This window comes from Macaca thibetana, chromosome 14, assembly GCF_024542745.1.
Source record: "Macaca thibetana thibetana isolate TM-01 chromosome 14, ASM2454274v1, whole genome shotgun sequence".
NCBI lineage: Eukaryota > Metazoa > Chordata > Mammalia > Primates > Cercopithecidae > Macaca > Macaca thibetana.
Window position 1 is genome coordinate 38,953,390 of NC_065591.1, and position 20,813 is coordinate 38,974,202.

The 20,813-nt window shown below is 36.8% G+C and overlaps 1 protein-coding gene across 1 annotated transcript in view; it reads right to left on the bottom strand.

The window, feature by feature from the left end:
- Positions 1-20,813, bottom strand: part of ANO3 (anoctamin 3) — a 475,418-nt gene that overhangs the window by 357,349 nt on the left and 97,256 nt on the right. Inside the window, exon 2 of the mRNA XM_050755373.1 lies at positions 3,065-3,139. Within this exon, the coding sequence (XP_050611330.1) occupies positions 3,065-3,139 (75 nt within the window). The remainder of the gene's footprint in view (positions 1-3,064; positions 3,140-20,813) is intronic.

Below are 20,813 nucleotides of genomic sequence, written 5' to 3' on the forward strand. Positions count from 1 at the left end.
CGCCCCCCAGCAAGTTGTTTTCTAATTCAGTAATTCTTCCAGTACTCATGCATAATCTAAGTTTGTGAACTATGTATTATCACTTGTATTTTTCTTTCTTTTTTTCTTTAATTTTTCTTTTCTTTTTTTTTTTTTTTTTTTTTGAGACAGAGTCTTGCTTCATTGCCAGGCTGGAGTGCAGTGCGATGATCTTGGCTTACTGCAACCTCCGTCTCCTGGGTTCAAGCCATTTTCCTGCCTCAGCCTCCCAAGTAGCTGGGACTATAGGTACGCACCACCACACCCAGCTAATTTTTTGTGTTTTTAGTAGAGATGGGGTTTCATCATGTTGGCCAGAATGGTCTCGATCTCTTGACCTTGTGATCCACCCACCTCGGCCTCCCAAAGTGCTGGGATTACAGGCATGAGCCACCATGCCCGGCCTATCACCTGTATTTTTCTAATAAAAATTAAGAGACTCAAAGAAGTTATATTACTGTGCCTAATTCAATATTGATTCTTCTAATTTTGAATCCAGTGTTCTTTTCAGAGCCTTTTCATGTACTCTCACACCTTGCTCAGTGTCTGTTACAAGAAAGATTCCCAACAATGGTGCAATAAATGAATGAGTGAATGGACACATGTCCTAATAAGACCCTCTGTTGAACATATTTTGTACTGATAGTCTAGGTACAAAATATATTTTGCATTGATATGCTAGGTACTCACCTTTTATCCAAGGAATAAAATGACTTGTGTGAAGACTGGACGTTTCTAGTTTGCATTATAAAAACAAAACGATAATAGGAACAACAGATCTGAAACAATTAAGATTAAAGTACACTCTCTCTGAAGAATTTGGAATTAATTGAAACAATTTCCAAAACAAATGATGGAACAGTATATTTACTTGATATTTAATTATTTACAATGTTCATGAAAATAGAAATCTGTGCTAAAATAAGAGAAGGCTTTTAATCAATTAAGAGGGAAATATGAACCAATTCCCTAGAAAACTCACATGAATCTCCCTGCAGTTAAAAATTTGGCTTAAATTAAGACAGAAAGACATATCAGAGTACAGGAGGTAATTGGTACTCTGCTGTACACAGCAGTCATGGACTTACAATAAAACTAAGCACCTCTGTAAAACTGTGAATTGTTTTTGAAAAATCAACTTAGAGCTGCGTAACAACTTATCCTTCTCCTCTCTAGTAATATCTTCACCTATACACAGAAGTTGAGTGACCTATCATGTTAGCATACATTTTCTAAGACAGGTCTGGAGACAATGTAAAATATTCCTTTCCAACAACTCTAATCCTAAATTTCATAGTCAGTGGGAATTTTATATTTCACTAGTTTCAAGGCTTATGCCAATATCTGTGAATCATGAAAAGCTCTGTCTCTTCACGAGACAGATGTGGGTTCAAGTCCCGTTGAGGCCTTCAGGAGGGCAGAAGTAGCTAGAACACTAGTTACTCATCACTTCACATGTCTAGTCCTCATTCACCTAATCTTAGTAGTAGCACTGGCCTCATAGAGTTGTTGGGAACAGTCAATAAATCCACACAATAGACTTAGTCAAAGAACCAAACACAGTACCTGACACATAAGAATAATTTCATGAATACGAATTTCTTTGAATATTCTTATTGTTCTTAATGTTATCCCAGAATCTGCTTTTACTCACTTCACTGATTTCCCATTTCTCCTTTCTAATTTCCATTCCATAACCCACCTTTCTTTGAGTATGAAGAAACTTCTGATAATGACCTCTACATATTATTTAATATGAGAAAGACATTTATGGGCAAAGCAATGAGGGATAAAATAGTAAAGAAAAAAGATAATAGTAAAGTTTATGCCAGAAAAAATCTAGCTTACTAGTTGCTTGGAGGCATCCCAAGGTGGCTTTTACCCTGTGTATGGTGAAAGATTGATCTTCACTTACAGTCTCAGAAATCTGACTTTGGCAGAAGGAAGCAGAAGCTTTTCCTAAGGTGGACTCATGGTAAACAAGTCCACAGAATATACTATAATATCAATATAATACTAACAAAATTATTCTTGTGCCATGAAAAATAGTACTGCTGTGGGGACTGGCAGTTATAGTGTCTATGTAGCACATAGATTTCCAAAACACACATATTCACACTACACACACATGAGTGCAGACTAGAAAACATGTTAAACCCGAGATTTCTGCCGACTCCAGAATCAAGGAAAGGTAAGTCAGTCATATGATTAAAAAAGTTAATAGCATTATGGTAGTCCAATGTGCACCTCTCAATTTGGTGTTCAGGCAGAAGGAACTCTTGTAGTAAACTAAACTCTTCTATGAAAAATTCTCCAACAACTATGGCCAATATTTTACTTTCTATTTTATGTTTTCTCATGCGAATAGCTACCTTCTGAGTGATCTATTCTCCATCTAACCCTGATAATGTAATTGATTAACTCAGTTAACCAAAAACCAATCAGTTGGTTAACCAATAGAATTGCTCTCTCTCTTGATAATTGGGCCTCAAAAAGGAGTTGACTGCTAAGTACATTTTGCATTTATCTGATTTCATCTATTATAGTTGGTTTATTGCTAACTATTCAAGGATTTTAGGAGTGTTTGCTATTTTATATATGTAGCTATGTGTGTATGTATATAAATGATTATCATATTAAAATCTACATTAAATACCTTTTTAAAAAGTAATGTAAGTATGTATATATCAAATGATTTGTGTAAGGCCTTTTGCTGATTAATTTATTAATGCTTACTGAGATTGCAAAGTTATTTTGGAATGTAAATACTTTCTTAAATGGTGCAAATGTTTTTGTATGTGAGCTCTTGTACGAGACATTTATAAGTAAATGCATTTTTATTAGAAGCTTAGGATAAAAATATATTACATATGTGAATATGCTTTGCAAAGTGCATGATGAGCTAAATGTCACATAGGGTAATTATTAACATGAGACTAAATTTGTGTTAAATTTTCACACCCCATAAAGGCTCTGGAGTTGCTACCACATTATATTGAAGAACAGAGTTGGTGGGAGCTCTTGAAACACCATCCTCAAGACTCACCTTCATTATATGTGCCTTTGGCAGCCCACACACTCTTCTCAAGCCCACGATGAGACAAGCACAACTTTTGCAGGCCTGTGAGAGAGAACAAAAGAGCAAAATAAAAATTGCTCAGAAACTCAGTAGACCAGAAAGAGAGTAGAAAATTATCATGGAAAAGAAGAGCTTTTCATGTTGACTATAGCTGCAGTAGAACTACTATCTGGTATAGGTCAAATCAGTTCTGAAGAAGTGTGTAGGAAGATACAATTTTCAGTAAATTGCATTAGAAACTAAGCAGGTGGGTAGGTTCTATTCACTGTTATGCAAGCTGATTTAGCTGTCATCTTTGAAACAGCTTAGAATGGACAGATTTTCCAATTACATTTTCCTAGGGTGGGTAACACACTCTTCTAATATTCTACCCACCCAAATTCGGAGGCTGAGCCTTTTCCTTTGCTCACTCTGATCTTTTCTGTAGGCATGCTAAATCACCGGGATTATTGAGCATAACCTGTCCTTTCTAACCTCTGCTCAGCCTGTTGTCTGTGTCTAGAATGCCTTTTTTATCTAACAAGTCAATGGAAAGTCTGCTCTTGTGATTCAACTCTTAGAAAGACAACTTTTTAAGTGACACCTCCACTTAGGAACAGTCCTTCCTGTTAAAAAAGCCTTTCTACAGAAATGTATGCAATCCTGAAATAATGGTAGTGGAAAGACTACATTCCCATCACTCTAACTATATGAACTTGGGGAGATTAAAAACTCTGACCTCAGTTTTTTTTTTCTCCTACAAAATAGAAATAATAAGAAGAACTACCTTGAAATGTTGTAAAAATGAAAAAGTGCACAGGCTATCTAGCTTTTGTGTATGTTAATCCCTGGGATAGATCCTGGTTCATAGTAAGTATTCAGCAAGTGGTAGCAATTAACAACTTTTTCTGCCCATAAATATAGAAATTCCTTTATTTCTATGCCTCCCTCATTAGACAATCACTTCTTTAATGGTAGATACCATATCTTTGAATTCATTTCTGTATAATGTTTGACAAAGTACCTTGTATTTAACAAGGTTTTGTTTTCATTTTAATATAAGTTGCCTAAGCTTATTCAATTGATATGTGAAATAGTTAACCTCACCTTTTAAGTAGCCTGCCAATTGAATAAAATTAGTTTTATGTAATAATAGAAAAAATATTCTGTAAAATATCTGCTTAAATACTTTTACAAGAGTATAAACTTGTTTGACAGATAAATGAATAATAATGTACAGTCTACTTCATTTATAATAGTAGAGTGTATTTTATAATGGTTGAGTGCATTCTGTACTAAATTGTATGAAATGCCCTTAAATATCAGTTTATAGAACGTAAACTGGAAGGAACCTTGAGGACTATTTAATCCAGTCCTTATTTCACAGATAAGCAAACTGAGACCCAGTATGTGTAAAGGGCTTATTAGGAGATGTGCAGCTTGGAAGTCACAGAGAGAAAACTTGAATCCAGGTCTCTTCATTGTTTTTTCTTGTCTAACACTTTTGTGTTTTTGGAGAAAGATATTTAGATTTGCCAACTGTGCCATCAACATGATAAAACAGATAAAATGATTTTGAGTAGACTAAGACCAGATGTTCGGAAAAACCATAATAAATTTGAACTAAATATCTTCAGTTAAAGATGGAAAGCAAGCTGAACTCCAAAAGTAGAAGGATTTGGGTAGACCAGGGAAATTACAAGGTAACTTCAGGTGTGAGAAATAATGTGAAAGTGTAAAATCAGAATAGACAAAGACTTTTTGAGAGGAAAATGGGGTTAGAGAAGCCTGTTTACAGAACCCTAGACAAACGCAGAAAAGGCATAATTATAAGAAAGCTGAAAACACATAGTGCAATTCAATCATGATGGTGAACAGAACTAAATAATCTTGTCTTTTTCATTAAATTATTATTATTATTATTATTATTATTATTATTATTTAGAGACGGAGTTTCGCTCTTGTTGCCTAGGCTAGAGTGCAATGATGCCATCTCGGCTCACTGCAACCTCCACCTCCTGGATTCAAGTGATTCTCCTGCCTCAGCCCCCTGAGTAGCTGGGACTACAGGTGTGTCCCACCATATCTGGCTAATTTTTGCAGTTTTAGTAGAGATATTTAAATTTTTAGTAGAGACTTTTCACCATATTGGCCAGGCTGGTCTCAAACTCCTGACCTCAGGTGATCTGCCTGCCTCGGCCTCCGAAAGTGCTGGGATTACAGGCGTAAGCCATGGCACCCAGCCCCTTGTTAAATTATTAACTACATCTGGAGGACATTAAAAAAGAGACCATTTATTTATTTATTATTTTGAGACAGAGTTTCGCTCTTGTTGCCCAGGCTGGAGTGCAATGACGCAATCTCAGCTTACTGCAACCTCTGCCTCCAGGGTTCAAACGATTCTCCTGCCTCATCTTCCCGAGTAGCTGGGACTAGAGATATGTGCCACCACACCTGGCTAATTTTTGTATTTTTAGTAGAGGCAGGTTTTACTGTGTTGGCCAGGCTGGTCTCAAACTCCTGACCTCGAGATCTGCCCGCCTTGGCCTCCCAAAGTGCCAGGATTACAGGCATGCGCCACCACACCCAGTTAATTTTTGTATTTTTAGTAGAGACTGGGTTTCACCATGTTGGCCAGGATGTTCTCGATTTCTTGACCTCATGATCCAACTGCCTTGGCCTCCCAAAGTGCTGGGATTACAGGTGTGAGCAACCACACCTGGCCGTCTTTTTTTTTTTTTTTTAAATAAACTCTCATGCACTAACCACTTTTTAGGAATGAGCTATTCTCCTCACTTCTCCAAAGAACCAGATAAAATTCAGTTTATGTGTAGGAAATTATATGAGATAGATACCACATGATGACTGGAAGACTGATTGAATCTTGGCAGGTACCTTCACAGCCTCTGCCTAGTACCTGTAGCTTGGCAGGGCTGCATCACCAGTCTCTCGCCTACTTTGCAATTTGTGATATTAGTAAATTTCTATCATTTTTTACCGTAAATGATCTTCTAAAACATGCAGGTCTATATGTGATGGGGCTTAGAAATGAGACGATACAGTAAAGGTCTGTGTCCTCTCACTCTGAGCCTACTTGTCTTTTGAGATTACATCAATGGGGGCGGGGATAAAACAGTCTGTTCTATATTGTGACAGTAGGGATGGAAGAAATAAAACACTTTATCATATAAGGCATTTAAGGGTTTTTGCAACTGTAGGTATGTAAGAATCTTTTACCTGAAGTTACCACTCATTTTTCATTCTCTGTCTCTCTTTTTCCTTCTGTATCTCTCAATGCCTCCACTCCTCTACATAACATAATGTGTTTATGGAGTGACAGAGCTGGAAGAAATATTAGATCTTCCATGCTACTTTTAAGAATTGTAATCCTTGGAGCACTTGAATTCCATGCAGCTGTCTGAAAGAAACCTAAAACAGTACAAAGGTGTTCAATGAGTGGCCAACTGGATGCACCAGCCCTTGTTTAAATAAAAGTACTTCAGTTTCATTTATGCTGCTATTTTACAATTATTTTAACTGCATATCTAGTCCATTTTTCTCATTTAATAAGCAAAGAAACTAGAGACTCAGAAAGCTCAATTACCTAACCAAGGCTATAAATAGGCAATGTCAGAATTAGGACAACAATTCAGGTATTTGGTTTTTAAATTCCAAACGGAAAGTAGAAAACCAATGACAGTGGTAACAATCTGTCATTCTGGGTTTGCCATAGTTTATGAAATACATTATGAAGAGGCATTAAGAAAGTAAAGAGGCTGGGTGTGGTGGCTCATACCTGTAATCCCAGCACTTTGGAAGGCCACATGAAGTGGGTGGACCATGAGGTCAGGAGTTCGAGACAAGCCTGACCAACATGGTGAAACCCGGTGTCTATTAAAAATACAAAAATTAGCCGGGCGTGGTGGTGGGTGCCTGTAATCCCAGCTACTTGGTAGGCTGAGGCATGAGAATCGCTTGAACCCAGGAGGTGGAGGTTTCAGTAGGTGGAAATTGTGCCACTGCACTTCAGCCTGGGCAAGAGAATGAGACTCCATAAAAAAAGAAAGAAGGAAGGAAGGAAGGAAGGAAGGAAGGAAGGAAGGAAGGAAGGAAGGAAAGAGAGAGAGAAAAAAAGCAAGCAAGCAAGCAAGCAAGCAAGCAAGAAAGAAAGAAAGAAAGAAAGAAAGAAAGAAAGAAAGAAAGAAAGAAAGAAAAGTAACCAGGCAACAGTAGTGACATTATCCTAACAAGAATATGTATAAGGGATATTATTCAGGGTTAGGTTATTTTGCTTCAACTGAGTTATTGAATATATAAGATAATTTAAGTTGAGCATCTTCTAAGAATTAGCATATACTTTTTCTATACACCTGTTCCACAGACGCATATCTATAAGGGAAACTCCTAGCAGTTTGTTCCTATGTGACTGCCAAAATCTGGGCCAATCCCTTTTAGCTGGTCTTTAGTCTCCCCATCTATAATGAGGAGAATGAGACTGATCTCTAAAATAATTTTCAATTCTTACATACTTGGTTATTTAGTTGGTGTGTGCTATAAAATGGAGGTCAAATGTCGAGAGAGAGAAGGAGAGCTAATGAGAGAGAGAGAGAGAGAGAGAGACGGAGCTAAAAGGAAAACAAAAATAGCATAGGGAAGATGTAAAACAACTTGTTTTTAAAAGTAAGGTGTGTGTCTGTGTGTGTGTCTGTGTGTGTGTCTGTGTGTGTGTCTCTGTGTGTGTGTCTCTGTGTGTGTGTGTGTGTGTGTGCACGCGCGCGCGCATGCTCGCATGGTCATCACACTTCCTCCATACTCATATCTGTGCAATTAAACCACAAATGAAGGAAAAAACATGCCAACATACAGACTGGTCTTCCTCAAATTCCTGATAATAACCCCACATGAGGGATTAATGGTGCCCAGCAGTCAAAATATGTTTGCCAGGTCCAGTTATTCTCCCACTCTCCTAGAAGACTACTTCATATTTTATTCCTTCATTTCAAACCATGTCTTCCAACACCTCCTCCCTATATCTCACTCTTAGCTGATAATTTGGCTTCCTATTTCACTGAGAAGATTGAAGCAATGTGAAGAAAACTTCCACAGCTCCCACCCACTTATTGGCAACTGTATGATCATATATTCTGCCTTCCTGACTGATAGTCTAGATAAATGGACTGTATTCCAACAAAGGTCATCTCTTCCACGTATGGAGTAGTTTCTATCCCCCACCCCTACTTTGGGACAACAGCCCAATAATTCTCCATACATGCTCTCTCCCTACAGAATCAGGTCCAGTCCCTGCACCCACTGCCATTCTAGTTGATAATTATCATCACATATAAGCATGCCAGCCTCCGCCTCCCAACTCTAGTTGACATTTATCATCACTATACAAACAGATCTTCTAATCCCTAAATAAAAGGAAAAAAAAGGCAATCTCTCTCAATTCCAGTTTTCCTGGTGGCTTCTTCTCAACTTAATTGTTGCCTTTTGCTCTACTAGTCCACAAAAGCAGATAAAGTTAGAACCAAAATTTACTATTTCAAATTCATTTTTCTAAAGTCCTCTACAGTATTTATTTGTTTTCTTCTTATCACTTCACTAAGACTGTCAAAATTACCAATGACCTCTTCTTCACCAAAGTCATTGATGAATTCTTAACCTTCAGCTTCTTTGATATATCAGGGCCGTGGTATATAATTAATCACACTTTCCTCCTTGATACACTGCCCCCACTTAGCTTTCAGAATACCGCACTGTCTTGATTGTTCTCCAGCCTCACTAACTGCTCCTTTTCAGCCTGCATTGTCATTCTTCTCTTTCTTAACCTTTTAACTTTGCAAAACCCCTCAAACCTTAGACTCTTCTCTTTATTTCTTATGCCTGCTAATTTCATCCTGTCTCATGGTTTTATATATCAGCTGTAGAATGATACTTCCTAAATGTACACCTCCAGTCCAGATCTCTCTTTCTCACTCCAGATTTTTAAACCACATGTATGTCTTCTTCACATTTCCATTGGTCTGAAAGAATCAAGTCCAAAGTCAACATTCCCAAATAATCTCTCTGATCTTCGCTGCCAGACCATATTCAGTCATTATTTTGTCATTTCAATTGATGGAGAAAAGCTTGGGGCCAAAAATCTTGACTCTTTTTATCTCATAACCCTCATTCAATCTACTTTCAAATATGTCCGAAATCTAACCATGACTTCTCACCATCTCCACTGCCATCATCTATCATACATCTCCTAAATGATCTTGGTCTTGCCAAAGACAAATGATCTGTCTCCATTGCCCAAAATGATGGTAGGTTTGGGTTTGGAAATGAGTAGACATGAGTCAGGTGATATTAACATGAAATTCAGCTAATACAACTCATTTGTTTAAAGGGCTTCCTTCATTCAGTGAAGTCCCACTTTACTCAGAGTAAAAGGTTAATTACTCAGAATAATTATATGAAAACTAGCCCTACAAGGCCTGAAATAATCCTGCTTGGCATTGCAAATATTGAAAACACAACTCTTTCAGTGAACAGTTATTCCATACCCCTCATACTTCCATGTGTAGGGACTTCTGTTGGGGAAAAATTCTAGTTTATCTGGATTATATGATTTTTTAGCTTAAAAAATGTCTAGGAAAGATTGGTTCAGCAATTTATTTTTTCCTCTCCATTTTGGCCTGCTTTCTCTCTCCTGTCACATGGTATGTGATCCATCCCTGTGTGGGGTGCCCTGGGATCCCCTGGTTGTGCCAGTTACTGGGTGGGTAGTTATTAGATTGAGGATGAGGAGAGAAATTTGGGCAAGCTCCTTTGGCCACATATCTAAGTCCTATTTTCCAGCTTACATCAATTCACAATTGACGTTTTGATCTCTGTCTCTATTTCTAGCATTCTTTTTCTCAAATATTTTCTGAGAATCCTGATAGAGAAGATAAAAATGTTATCTACTGATTCTGTTGAAATCCCAACATGTTTAAGGATTGAGATACTAGTTTCCATGCTCCTCGTTTTTGCAGGCACCACCTGCAGATAGGAAGGAGGGTGTAGTGGAAAGAATGGGGCTGTGGTGTCAGATGGTCTTGGCTTCTCATGTCAGATATGTTACTTACTGATTATGTCACCCAGAGTCAAGTTATTTAACTTCCTCAGCCTCCTTTCCCTGATATAAACAATGGCATGAATAATGACTCTCTCATTGCATTGTTGCGGTGTTAAAAGAAATGATACACATGGAGTTCTTAGAAGGAAACTTGGTACAGATGGATACTCAGAATTATTGCGTTTTCCTTTGTAGCAGTAACCCACTGAATGAATGATTGAAATCAAGAGAAAAAGTTGTTTACAAACTATACAAGTTGAGTTGTAGGAAGAGCATTTTGGGGAAAATGAGCAGTCTTTTATTTCGAAGGGAGAACAAAAAGAATTATCATCTTGGAAAACTAAAGTAGACTAGTGACAATAAAAAGGCACCAGTAAATCTGTCTGAAATGTCTACATTAGCTAATGTGGGTGGATTAAGAGGACCCTTGATTCGTTCAGCCCACTGCCTGTGTTCCGCATAATTACAAGTGCTTATGGCTTATGCAAGAATGTTGTTGATCATTATATGACAGGCCCACAAGTGTTTGTCTGTGTTAAAACAGCGACACTCACTGGTTATTTGTGATACTGACAGAAATCCTCCCTACTAAAAAACATCCCATTATAAAGCAAAATTTAAAATGATCCTCATAAATATCAACAAGCCAAAAAAGGGATTAAAAAAAGAAACACAGATATACTGGAGGGTAAAAAGAAATTCACGCACACATACACATACACAAACACACACACACACACAAACACAATGGTTGATGCAACTTGGGATGTTCCGCCAGGAGAAGAAAGAACAGTCAGTGATTACTATTTTTAAATTATAGGAAGTAAGCTAAAACATAAAATCCAAAAGTATATCATATAAATATTTTGATCAATATAATTTTAAGAGTTATCCAATATGAAATGAGCTATCCTGGGTGTGGCTACCTGTCTCCAGAGGTACTCAAGTGTATTTTGAACAACCATTGACCAGAGTACCCTAGAGAAGATTCATATATAACATTAGGAATTCTAGATGATCTCTAGAAGTGTTTCAGCTTCAAGTTCCTGATACTCAAAGGCTCAGAGCAAATCCACATTTACATGGCTTGGAAGCTAATCATATTTTTCATAGTAAAAGCTGTCTCCTTCGCTGATATATATATATATATATATATATATGTATATATATTTATATATATATAACTATATCTATATCTATATTATGAAAACATTTTCTTAATTGTTAAGGCCCTACTGGCTGTGGAAAGGTGAGTGCTTTTCAAATCAGTGTCTGTTATTCATCAATGATAATTACTCACTGCAGTGAGATATAATAGAAGTATCTCCCATGTCTCACCTGTTGGATGATTTTATGTCACCCAACACAAGATAGTAAGAATGATTGACCCCTGTTTTCCTAACCCCTAACCTCAGTAAAATATTCAAGTCTTATGGTAAAACTAATCTCAGATTCAAGGAGGAAATCAATCTGTGTGAGCAACCAGTAGGACACTACCCAGAGGTCATATTATATTTTCTGTCCCTCATAGGCTGGTAAAAGAGAGACATGATCTGAGTATCAGTGAGTTAGATATGCTGCTTAATATTCATAATCCCCGAAAGCATTGAAGAGAGAGTCAATTAATCTGGGGCCAGGATAAGCTGGAGCATCTCTTGTAGATGTTTTGTCATTTCTTATTTTAGAGATGTTTAAATTTGGAGATTCATAAAAAACTGCCAACTTGCCTAAGGCAGTAGGGTTTTAATAAACTCATTTATATAATGAGAACTCATTTTTCTTAGGTAGCAAGAACATTTTCATATATAAATCAGTGCACATAAGATCAATTGCTAACACAAGAGAAAATGCAACCTTACTGTCCACCGCCAATTTACGACTGAGAATAATAAACCACTTTGTTTTCATTTCTTTATTTTGAAAAAGAAACACCTACTTGGACAATAAACAGCAGTAGCAGCAATTATGTTGAAGTTTGCTATTTCAACCATTCCCCTCTTCAGTTAGCATTGGGGTGTTGATATCACAAGATAATTTTCAGGTTTATGAGTAAAAACAGAAACATCTAAAGAGAGGCAGCTCTGTAATTTCAGAGTAGAAAGGAGACAATTCCATGAAGAACATAAAAAGGGTGGAAACATGGGTGGGAATGGAGCATGGGAGGAATTTGGCTCAAAGTGTTAGGCTCTGTTTTCTTAGATTTATTTCCAAACAATAGCATCTGCAAGAACCAAACCCAGAAATATATTTAAAAACATCTTTAAAATTTTCAATCTGATCTGACATCTGATGGAGATTTGAGGTATTCTATTTCACACCTGAACATTTCTAGAAATACATAATTTTAAAATAAATTTAAAAATTAATAACTTTTTTGGCTACATGATAGCTTTATGTATTACAAAATATCATTTAATGTCTTAAATTAGGCTTACTGCTATCTATTATTATTTTTATTTATTTATTTATTTTTATTTGAGACGGAGTCTTGCTCTATCACCCAGGCCGGAGTGCAGTGGCGCAATCTGGGCTAACTGCAAGCTCCGCCTCCTGGGTTCACGCCATTCTCCTGCCTCAGCCTCCGGATTAGCTGGAACTTGCAGGCGCCTGCCACCACGCCCATTTTTTATTTTTTATTTTTTATTTTTATTTTTTGTATTTTTAGTAGAGACGGAGTTTTACCGTGTTAGCCAGGATGGTCTCGATCTCCTGACTCAAATGATTTTTGATATTGGTAAAGGAAAAACAAAGACCTTATTATCATAAGAGGGGTATAAAATAATGTGTTAGAAAATGGGTGAGCTGACGCCGTCGCGGTGGCTCATGCCTGTAATCTCAGCACTCTGGGAGGCCGAGGTGGACGGATCACGAGGTCAGGAGGTCGAGACCATCCTGGCCAACATGGTGAAACCCCATCTCTACTAAAATACAAAAAACAAAACAAAACAACAACAACATAATTACCCTGGCATGGTGGCACATGCCTGTAGTCCCAGCTACGCAGGAAGCTGAGGCAGGGGAATCGCTTGAACTGGGGAGGCAGAGGTTGCAGTGATCCGAGATCTGCCACTGCACTCCATCCAGCCTGGCAACAGAGCGAGACTCCGTCTCAATAAGTAAATAAATTAATTAATTTAAAAAAAAGAAGAAAATGACCCAGCTGAAAGCCTGTCAACTGGCGACATCTACATTCATTGCCTCAGATATGTTGATGTCTATTAAATACCAAAAAAATGAAAGACATAAGATTTTTTCAATTTGTTTTTAAAGTTTCAAAGAAGAATGATAAAAATCAAACTATAGTAAGTCACAGGCAGTCTTTCTGAGTGAGGGGCAAAGTCACTGTGTAGGTGATGGAGCCAGAGAACACGATCTGAATCTTGCTTCTGTCAATTTTGTTGCATGACCCCACAAAGGTTGCTTAATCCTACTGAACCTTGGTTTCTTCACTTGGGGAGTAGTAATGATAATTTCGCTAATAATAGCAATCATGATTTCTAGAATAGTGCTATTCTATTTAGCCATTCCACAATGCATATATATTTTGAAACAACATATAATACTTGATAAACATATACATTTTTTATTTTACAATTCAAAATAAAATTTAAAAAATAAAGTGAAACAAAACAGCACTATTTTGAAGATCCAGTGATATCATAATATATAAAGCAGCAGCACAGTGGCTGGTGTGGATAAACACTAAAATACACAGAGGCTCTAGAATAGCTCAATGGCTCTCTAACAGTCCTATGGAATTCATGTAGAAAACATGATGACAGTCTTGAGGCAATCATCGTATTTTCAGGATAGATCAGTTTCTGACCCTCAAGAAAAGATTATAGACTATAATTTCCAAATGTGTGGACTGTAGTTCTCTAAATGTATTTTATTTCCACTGGGCCCACTTTCTACTCTTATTCTTTCAGCTCCTACTGCACATCTCCCTGCAGCTCTCCAAACAGACCCTGTTCCTGTGGACTCCTCCACCAAACACAGAGAGACTCTTCCATTGAAGTGCAATCAGAAACATTGGCAATGCAAGAAAGCTACAAAACTATTTAGGTAAATAACACCCAAATCCTGGTTACATCACTTGAGTGAGTTATTTAATCATTCTAGTGCCAGTTTCTTCACCTATAAATTGCTATTGTAATACTGTACCAATCTGATAAACTTATTGAGGAGAATAAATTTAATGTGAAAAGCATATGCAAAGTGCAAGGACATGTAAGTAGATGCTCAAGAAAGTTTAATGTCCTTTTTATCGCTGTGGCTCAATTTCTTCATTGTAAAATGATGGATTTGTGCAGGTGATCTTTTAGTCTCTGTTAGAGTGAAATATTCTGTCTCCATATGTTTCCATAAAATGATCTTTGCTTTTTAATGGGTTTCTTCTACATATTACAAAGCAAAATGTGAAAAACAACAGGAATATATATATATATTTATATATACATATATATTTATATATTTATATATGTATATATAAATATATATTTATATATAATATTTATTTATATATATTTATATATAATTTATAGACCCACTCTAGACTGAAATTGATTCTTTTGAGTGTCAAAAATTCCGGAAGCATAGGTCTCATTGTTTATCAGTAATCTAAACCTGGATCTAGTTCCTGGAAATAACAATTGAGCAAGTTGTAAAAAATCATCAGGGAGAAAAAAATGCTCACTAGAGTAACAGGGTAAGAGAAGGATTTTCGGAAAAACATTAGCCTCTCTTGTTTTTCTATTCATGTATTTTTTCAAAAATTCTTTGAAAACGTTGTATTATGTTAATTAGATCCTGTATGACTTTTTATTTAAGTTTTGCTTATTTTAGAATATGAGGCAGAAACTCACAATAATGTTTTCATCAATGGCCTGTGCCAATTTAGAAGAATAATTTACCTTTTCAAAACACCTTTTAAAATGGGTATTAAGTATATTCATTAGAGGATTTGGATTAAGGTGAAGTTGACCCAAATTTGTTGCCTTTAATTTAAAGATATGGGGTGGATTTTCTAAGGGCAACTTTTATTCCAAAAAAATACGTGAAGTGTGGTAGTATAAAGTAGCAAACGTTTGAAGTAGAATGAAAAATCAAAAACCGTATTTTATAAAATAATAAAATTATCAAGTTATTTGATATCTTACTCATTGCCCCACTAAAAAAAAGGATATTTTCAATTGCTTTAAATTTCACATAATATGATTTTTTCAAGTGTATAAACTGACTTTGCTTTTCATTGGTTGATTTGTAAATTAAAAAAACAAATAAACACCGGCCACCTGCTGTGTTGTAGACACTGTTCTTGAGGTTGAGAGAATAATGATAAGACACCTCTAAATATTTCTCTTAGAACTTTAGATATTTATACCAATTCCTCATTGAAATGTAGTAAAGTAAGAGTATCATCTGAATCAGGCACAAAGGTCTCAATAAGTAATTGTTTTATTCATTGTGTGGATGTTAGGTTAATTCATTGAAAATCAATTCATAAAACCCAGCTTCCTAAATTGCCAATTAACTACAAAGCAATTACTCAAGTGATCAATTTCTGCCAATGACCAATTTTCTACATTCATCGAAGCTTGTTTTTTCAATGTAAATAAGGCTTTTATATTCATATTAAGAACAATGGTTTTAATAATCTTTGAAGTGTTCTATGAAATTTTAAGCTTTTTATGTTTAATATTTTTAATTAATAAAAATATTTTATTAAATTTCAGGAACTTGGGATTTTAAAAAAATCTTAAATATTTGCACACAAGTCACCACTATACTTTCTAGAATAGTTGAAATTAACATTTCAAGATTGTCACATATCTCCTTGTGTCACGTAGCACAGAAATCCCAAATCCTGACATTGCCCCCAGATCCTTTCTGGCCATGACTACCAAGTACTCTATTATTCTAATAGAGGACAGTGATAGAAGTGAGTAGAATATTTAAGGAGATCAACTGTGCATGAGCATACTATAACTGAAGTGATAAGAAGATCAATTCCAAAACTATGCCAGGTACACTTTGGAATGCACAACATAATTTGTTTGTATTATATACAAGTTTTCCTTTTGTATTCTTGTTTAGTTCAGGATAAAGCTGCATAAAATAAGTTGCTAGTCCCCGAGGAGCTCAGAAATTGTCAAAGGTCAAAGCAGAGACTTCCTGAAAATAAGACACTGAGGAATCATAGAGTTCATAGAGTTCATAGTGGAGAGCTGCGAGCTCTGTGGATGTAAGAGACAGGACAATTCTTGATGGCCTATCGAGAACTAGGTGTCAAAGCTGGGGCTGCCATGATAGCAGCTCAGTGATACTTGTTGTGTTGAGGGCACTTGGGAATTGAGAGCTACATTCAAAATTTAAAAACAATGCGCTAAAGACTGGCAAGACAACCTGGGGGATGGTAGCTTGCTAAACCATGGTTAACAAACAATTTTTAATTTTATCTTCCTAACAGCATCTCATATAATTTTTTTAAGCTAAAAGTGGAAGGAGGATTCAGTATTCATTCAGTATGTCAGCAATATTTAGTATGTCATTGATATTATAAGAATATATTCACAAAAGTAAAAATCAGTAACCACATTTGAGAATACAATTACTTTAATAATGCTGATATGAATACAACCTAAGTGCAGCTATTTGTCAAGATAATCACTGAGGAATTAACCTACCTCCTCCAGAATGACAAGGAAGCATAGTATAGCAAAGATCTTATGTTTGAAAGGTAGGTTTGGACTCAAGTATTCATTATGTGATATACTAGCTCTATGACTTCAGAAATATCATTCAACTTCAAAGCCAAAGTTTGGAATCCATATGTGATCAATAAAATAAGATACCTAACACACAGAGTTGCTATGAGGATAAAATGTTATCCATAGTAGGAAAAATCTGCCATGTACATACATTAAGTAATCAAGGCACGCTCACACTTCAAGGCTGCTCTTGTGAATTTTTGTCCCGTGTCCTGATGCTCACAGAAATAAAAGCACATGAATTATTTTAATTGTATATGAGAGAGGCAAACCCACTGAAAAAGACCCAGAGAATGGGGCTGGAACTCTACCATATACAGAAATATGTTAGAATATACATATGCATATATGTATGTACACCTATTATATATATATTATACATGTATACATGTATATATACAGATATTAGAATCAAAGGTAATGTATATGAAAATTCTTGGCAAAATAGGCAGTGCTATATAATATTATAATATATAAATATTAAGGATTATTATTATTAGAATTATTATTGAGTGCCAAATATGTTTTAGGTTTGGTGTCAAATTACCTGTATTCATAATCACCAATGTTCACAATAAGTATTATTATCCCATTTTTACTACTGAGTATGCTCAGTTGAAAAAATGAAGTTAATTGCTTAGTAAAACATAGAGCAAATGTGTGGTGTTCCCAGCACCTAACTCCAAGTCTGCTGATTTCAAGGCTTATCTGTTTCCTGTTACTTTTTTTTGCCTGTCATTATAAATCCCACACAGATAAATCTCAATTGATGGCAGTTTATATTAAGAGATAAAATGTGAAGAAAGTAAAAAATTGATTTAAAAAAACTTAGAAGTAATTATTCTAGTCTACCTTGGACCAGAATTGAAAGAGAAGAGAATAAAAAAGAACAAGCTTGGTAATACTCTACTGAATCACTCAAGGAATTTTAGGCTGCAAGTAATAAAATGCTTTATTAAATATGAATTAAATGAGATTTTAGTAAATTATGTCAATTTATAATAACTCCAGATGTAGGTGGTTTTAGAATTGATTCATCAGCTCAACGTCATTAACTGGAACTCAGGCTCTTCTTTGCTTTTCTCCTCTGCCATTATCAGTGGTGGTACAAGTCCCCCTCATGATCACAAGCAAATGCTAGCATTCATATTCACAAATAATGATGTCTGAAAGCAAGAAAGGGAAAAAAATCATATTTGTCTATGTTTCTGCAGATGAGAAATACTTTCCAGAAACCACAAATGTTCTTTCCGGTCACACTGGCCAAAACCAGGTCACGTGCGCCTTCCTAAACCAGTTTCAACAAAATCGCAGAGGATTACCATTGATTCTGAAACCAATAATCCTTCATGTGTAGGGTTCCAAGAGACAGCCCCACATTCCCTGGGCACTTCGCCTCCTCACCCTTGAAGGAAAGAGTCCTGTGATCATCTAAGAAAGGGGGAATGGCTCTTGAAAGGCAACCAGTGGGTTCTGCCCTATGTACCTACTGATAATTTCTGCCATAACTAATGAACTTGAACCACAGAAGATATTACTTAAAAACTGCTTGCGTAATATAGTATTCAATATTCTTAAGGTAAGAAATGCAATTTACTATGTGACATTTGAAATGATAAATTCTCCTCTGGTGAAGTCCCATTGTAATAAAACATAGAACAAACTCACCTGGTTTTTCATCCTTATGTAAAGGAAGAAATATGCTGCTAAACAATTCTACACTCAATTTATAGTCACTATAAAATTTTACAAACCTCTAAACTGAATATCTAATGAAAAAGAGCTAAAATCAATGTTTAAAAAACTAAATGAAACTATTCTTAAAAATGGAAAAGAAGTCATGATGACATTTATTTGTACTCTTCATTTTTTTTTTAATTTAAATTAACATCCATGTCAATTGTTTTCACCCTGAGAAACTTCCTTTAACGTTTCATATAAGGCCGCTCTGCTAGCAAAGAATTATCTCATTTTTTTTTGGTTTTGTTTATCTTGACATGCCTTTATCTCACAGAAGATTATCTCACAGAAGATAAAGGCATGATCTTTCACACTGAGAGAACCCATTAAAAGGGTTCTCTGAATATGAGAAATGGTATTGTCTACCATGTGATGACTTGTTATACCTGGGCCCATCCATGTTCTCTGTCTATGCCACATCAGAAACTCAACATGTGTAGAAATGGGTATTTGCAGTAATAATATAATTTCTTCTATGTGAATAACTCACGCCTAAATTACTTTCTGGTCTAATTAAGACATGTCTTAAATTGCTTACCAATGATCTACAAGATACTTTGGAGAATTCATCTGCTTATGGCTCTGCCAGTTTGAAAATGGCGATAAATTCACTGAATCTCTTGTCCTGAGCCTGGGAGGATTCTGTAACAGATTCAATAGTCAAAGTGCAGATGCAATAATCTATCAGCCAAGGCATTAAGAGGTAGGCAGAGGCAGGCACTTCTTTTATCTTATAATATTCACTCGTGAAAACCAGTGCCACATAAAAGCTTGATTTCTGGGGAGCACCATGCTGCAAGAAGCCCAAGCCATGTAGACAGGCTCTAAAGAATTGGTGGGGAGAGGTGGCTCACGCCTGTAATCCCAGCACTTTGGGAGGCTGAGTCGGGTAGATCGCTTGAGCCCAGAAATTCGAGACCAGTCTGGGCAACGTGATGAAATGCTGTCTCTACCAAAAACATAAAAATTAGCCAGGCGTGGTGGTGTGCACCTATAATTCCAGCTACTCGGGAGGCTGAGGCAGGAGAATTTCTTGAACACGGAAGTCAAAGGTTGCAGTGAGCCAAGATCATGCCACTGCACTCCAGCCTGGAAGACAGAGCTAAACTGGGTCTCAAAAAGAAACAAAGAAACAACAACAACAACAGACAAACAAAAAACAGAAAACAACAACAACAAACAGAATGAAGCATTTTGTGAAAAGAGAGACGTGGAAATGCCATTTTGGAAGAAGACCTTCCAGCGCCAGCCATCCCAGGTGGAGCCAAATGATCAGAGATAAAATAATTTTTCCTGAATTCCCTACCTACAAACCCTCTGGCTTTCACTATTGGGTAGTGTTTAATGCAGTAAGAGGTAACAGAAATATTCCCCATATCCAAGCTACTAATGTGCTCTGTTAGCGAAACAGGAAAGGTTCCCTTGTTCCCCATGCAGCGCATGCGACAGGGGGAGTGGCTTGCTTCCTTGGTGCCCTGCTGCTCAAACCTCTAGGGGAGCATACAGACGGGCTGGCTGTGGGACTCTGACCATGCGGCAGTGTCTGGGGGTGAATGTTTACAGCTCCTGAAGCCCCAGTAGACCTGTGTTACAGCGTGCTCTTTTAGTTTTGCCATCTATAGTCTTGTGTTAATCAGTTCAATTAGACCCTCTACCTTGTCACAAGGACAGACGGCTTTCTGTATCCTGGCTTCTTGCTTTGGTGTACCAGAAGAATCGGATCACACCTGGGCTTGAAGAATGAGTGCAAAGTCGTATTGAGTGGAAGTAGCTTTCAGCAGGTAGAGGAGCCAGAAGGGAGGTGGTTTTTCTCTGGAGCTGGACCAGTTGGTGACCCATGCTCTTCTCCCACTGCCCTGGCCATCGTTCTGTAGGTGGATGGACTGCCGGCATGCCGGTGCCTGTTGGTGTGCTCCTGACGTCCTCTCCACGTCCAGCCACTTGTGTGTTCCTCCAGCTATGTGTTCCTCTTGACATCCAGCTGCTTGCATCTTCTTTCACCCAGCTGCTTGTATATTCTTTCGCCGATCTGCTCCTCTCGACGTCCAGCTGCTTGTGTGCCTGCCTGTTAGGGTCTTGAGGGTGTGTCAGGCCATGGTGGTCTTGGGAAATGCAACATTTG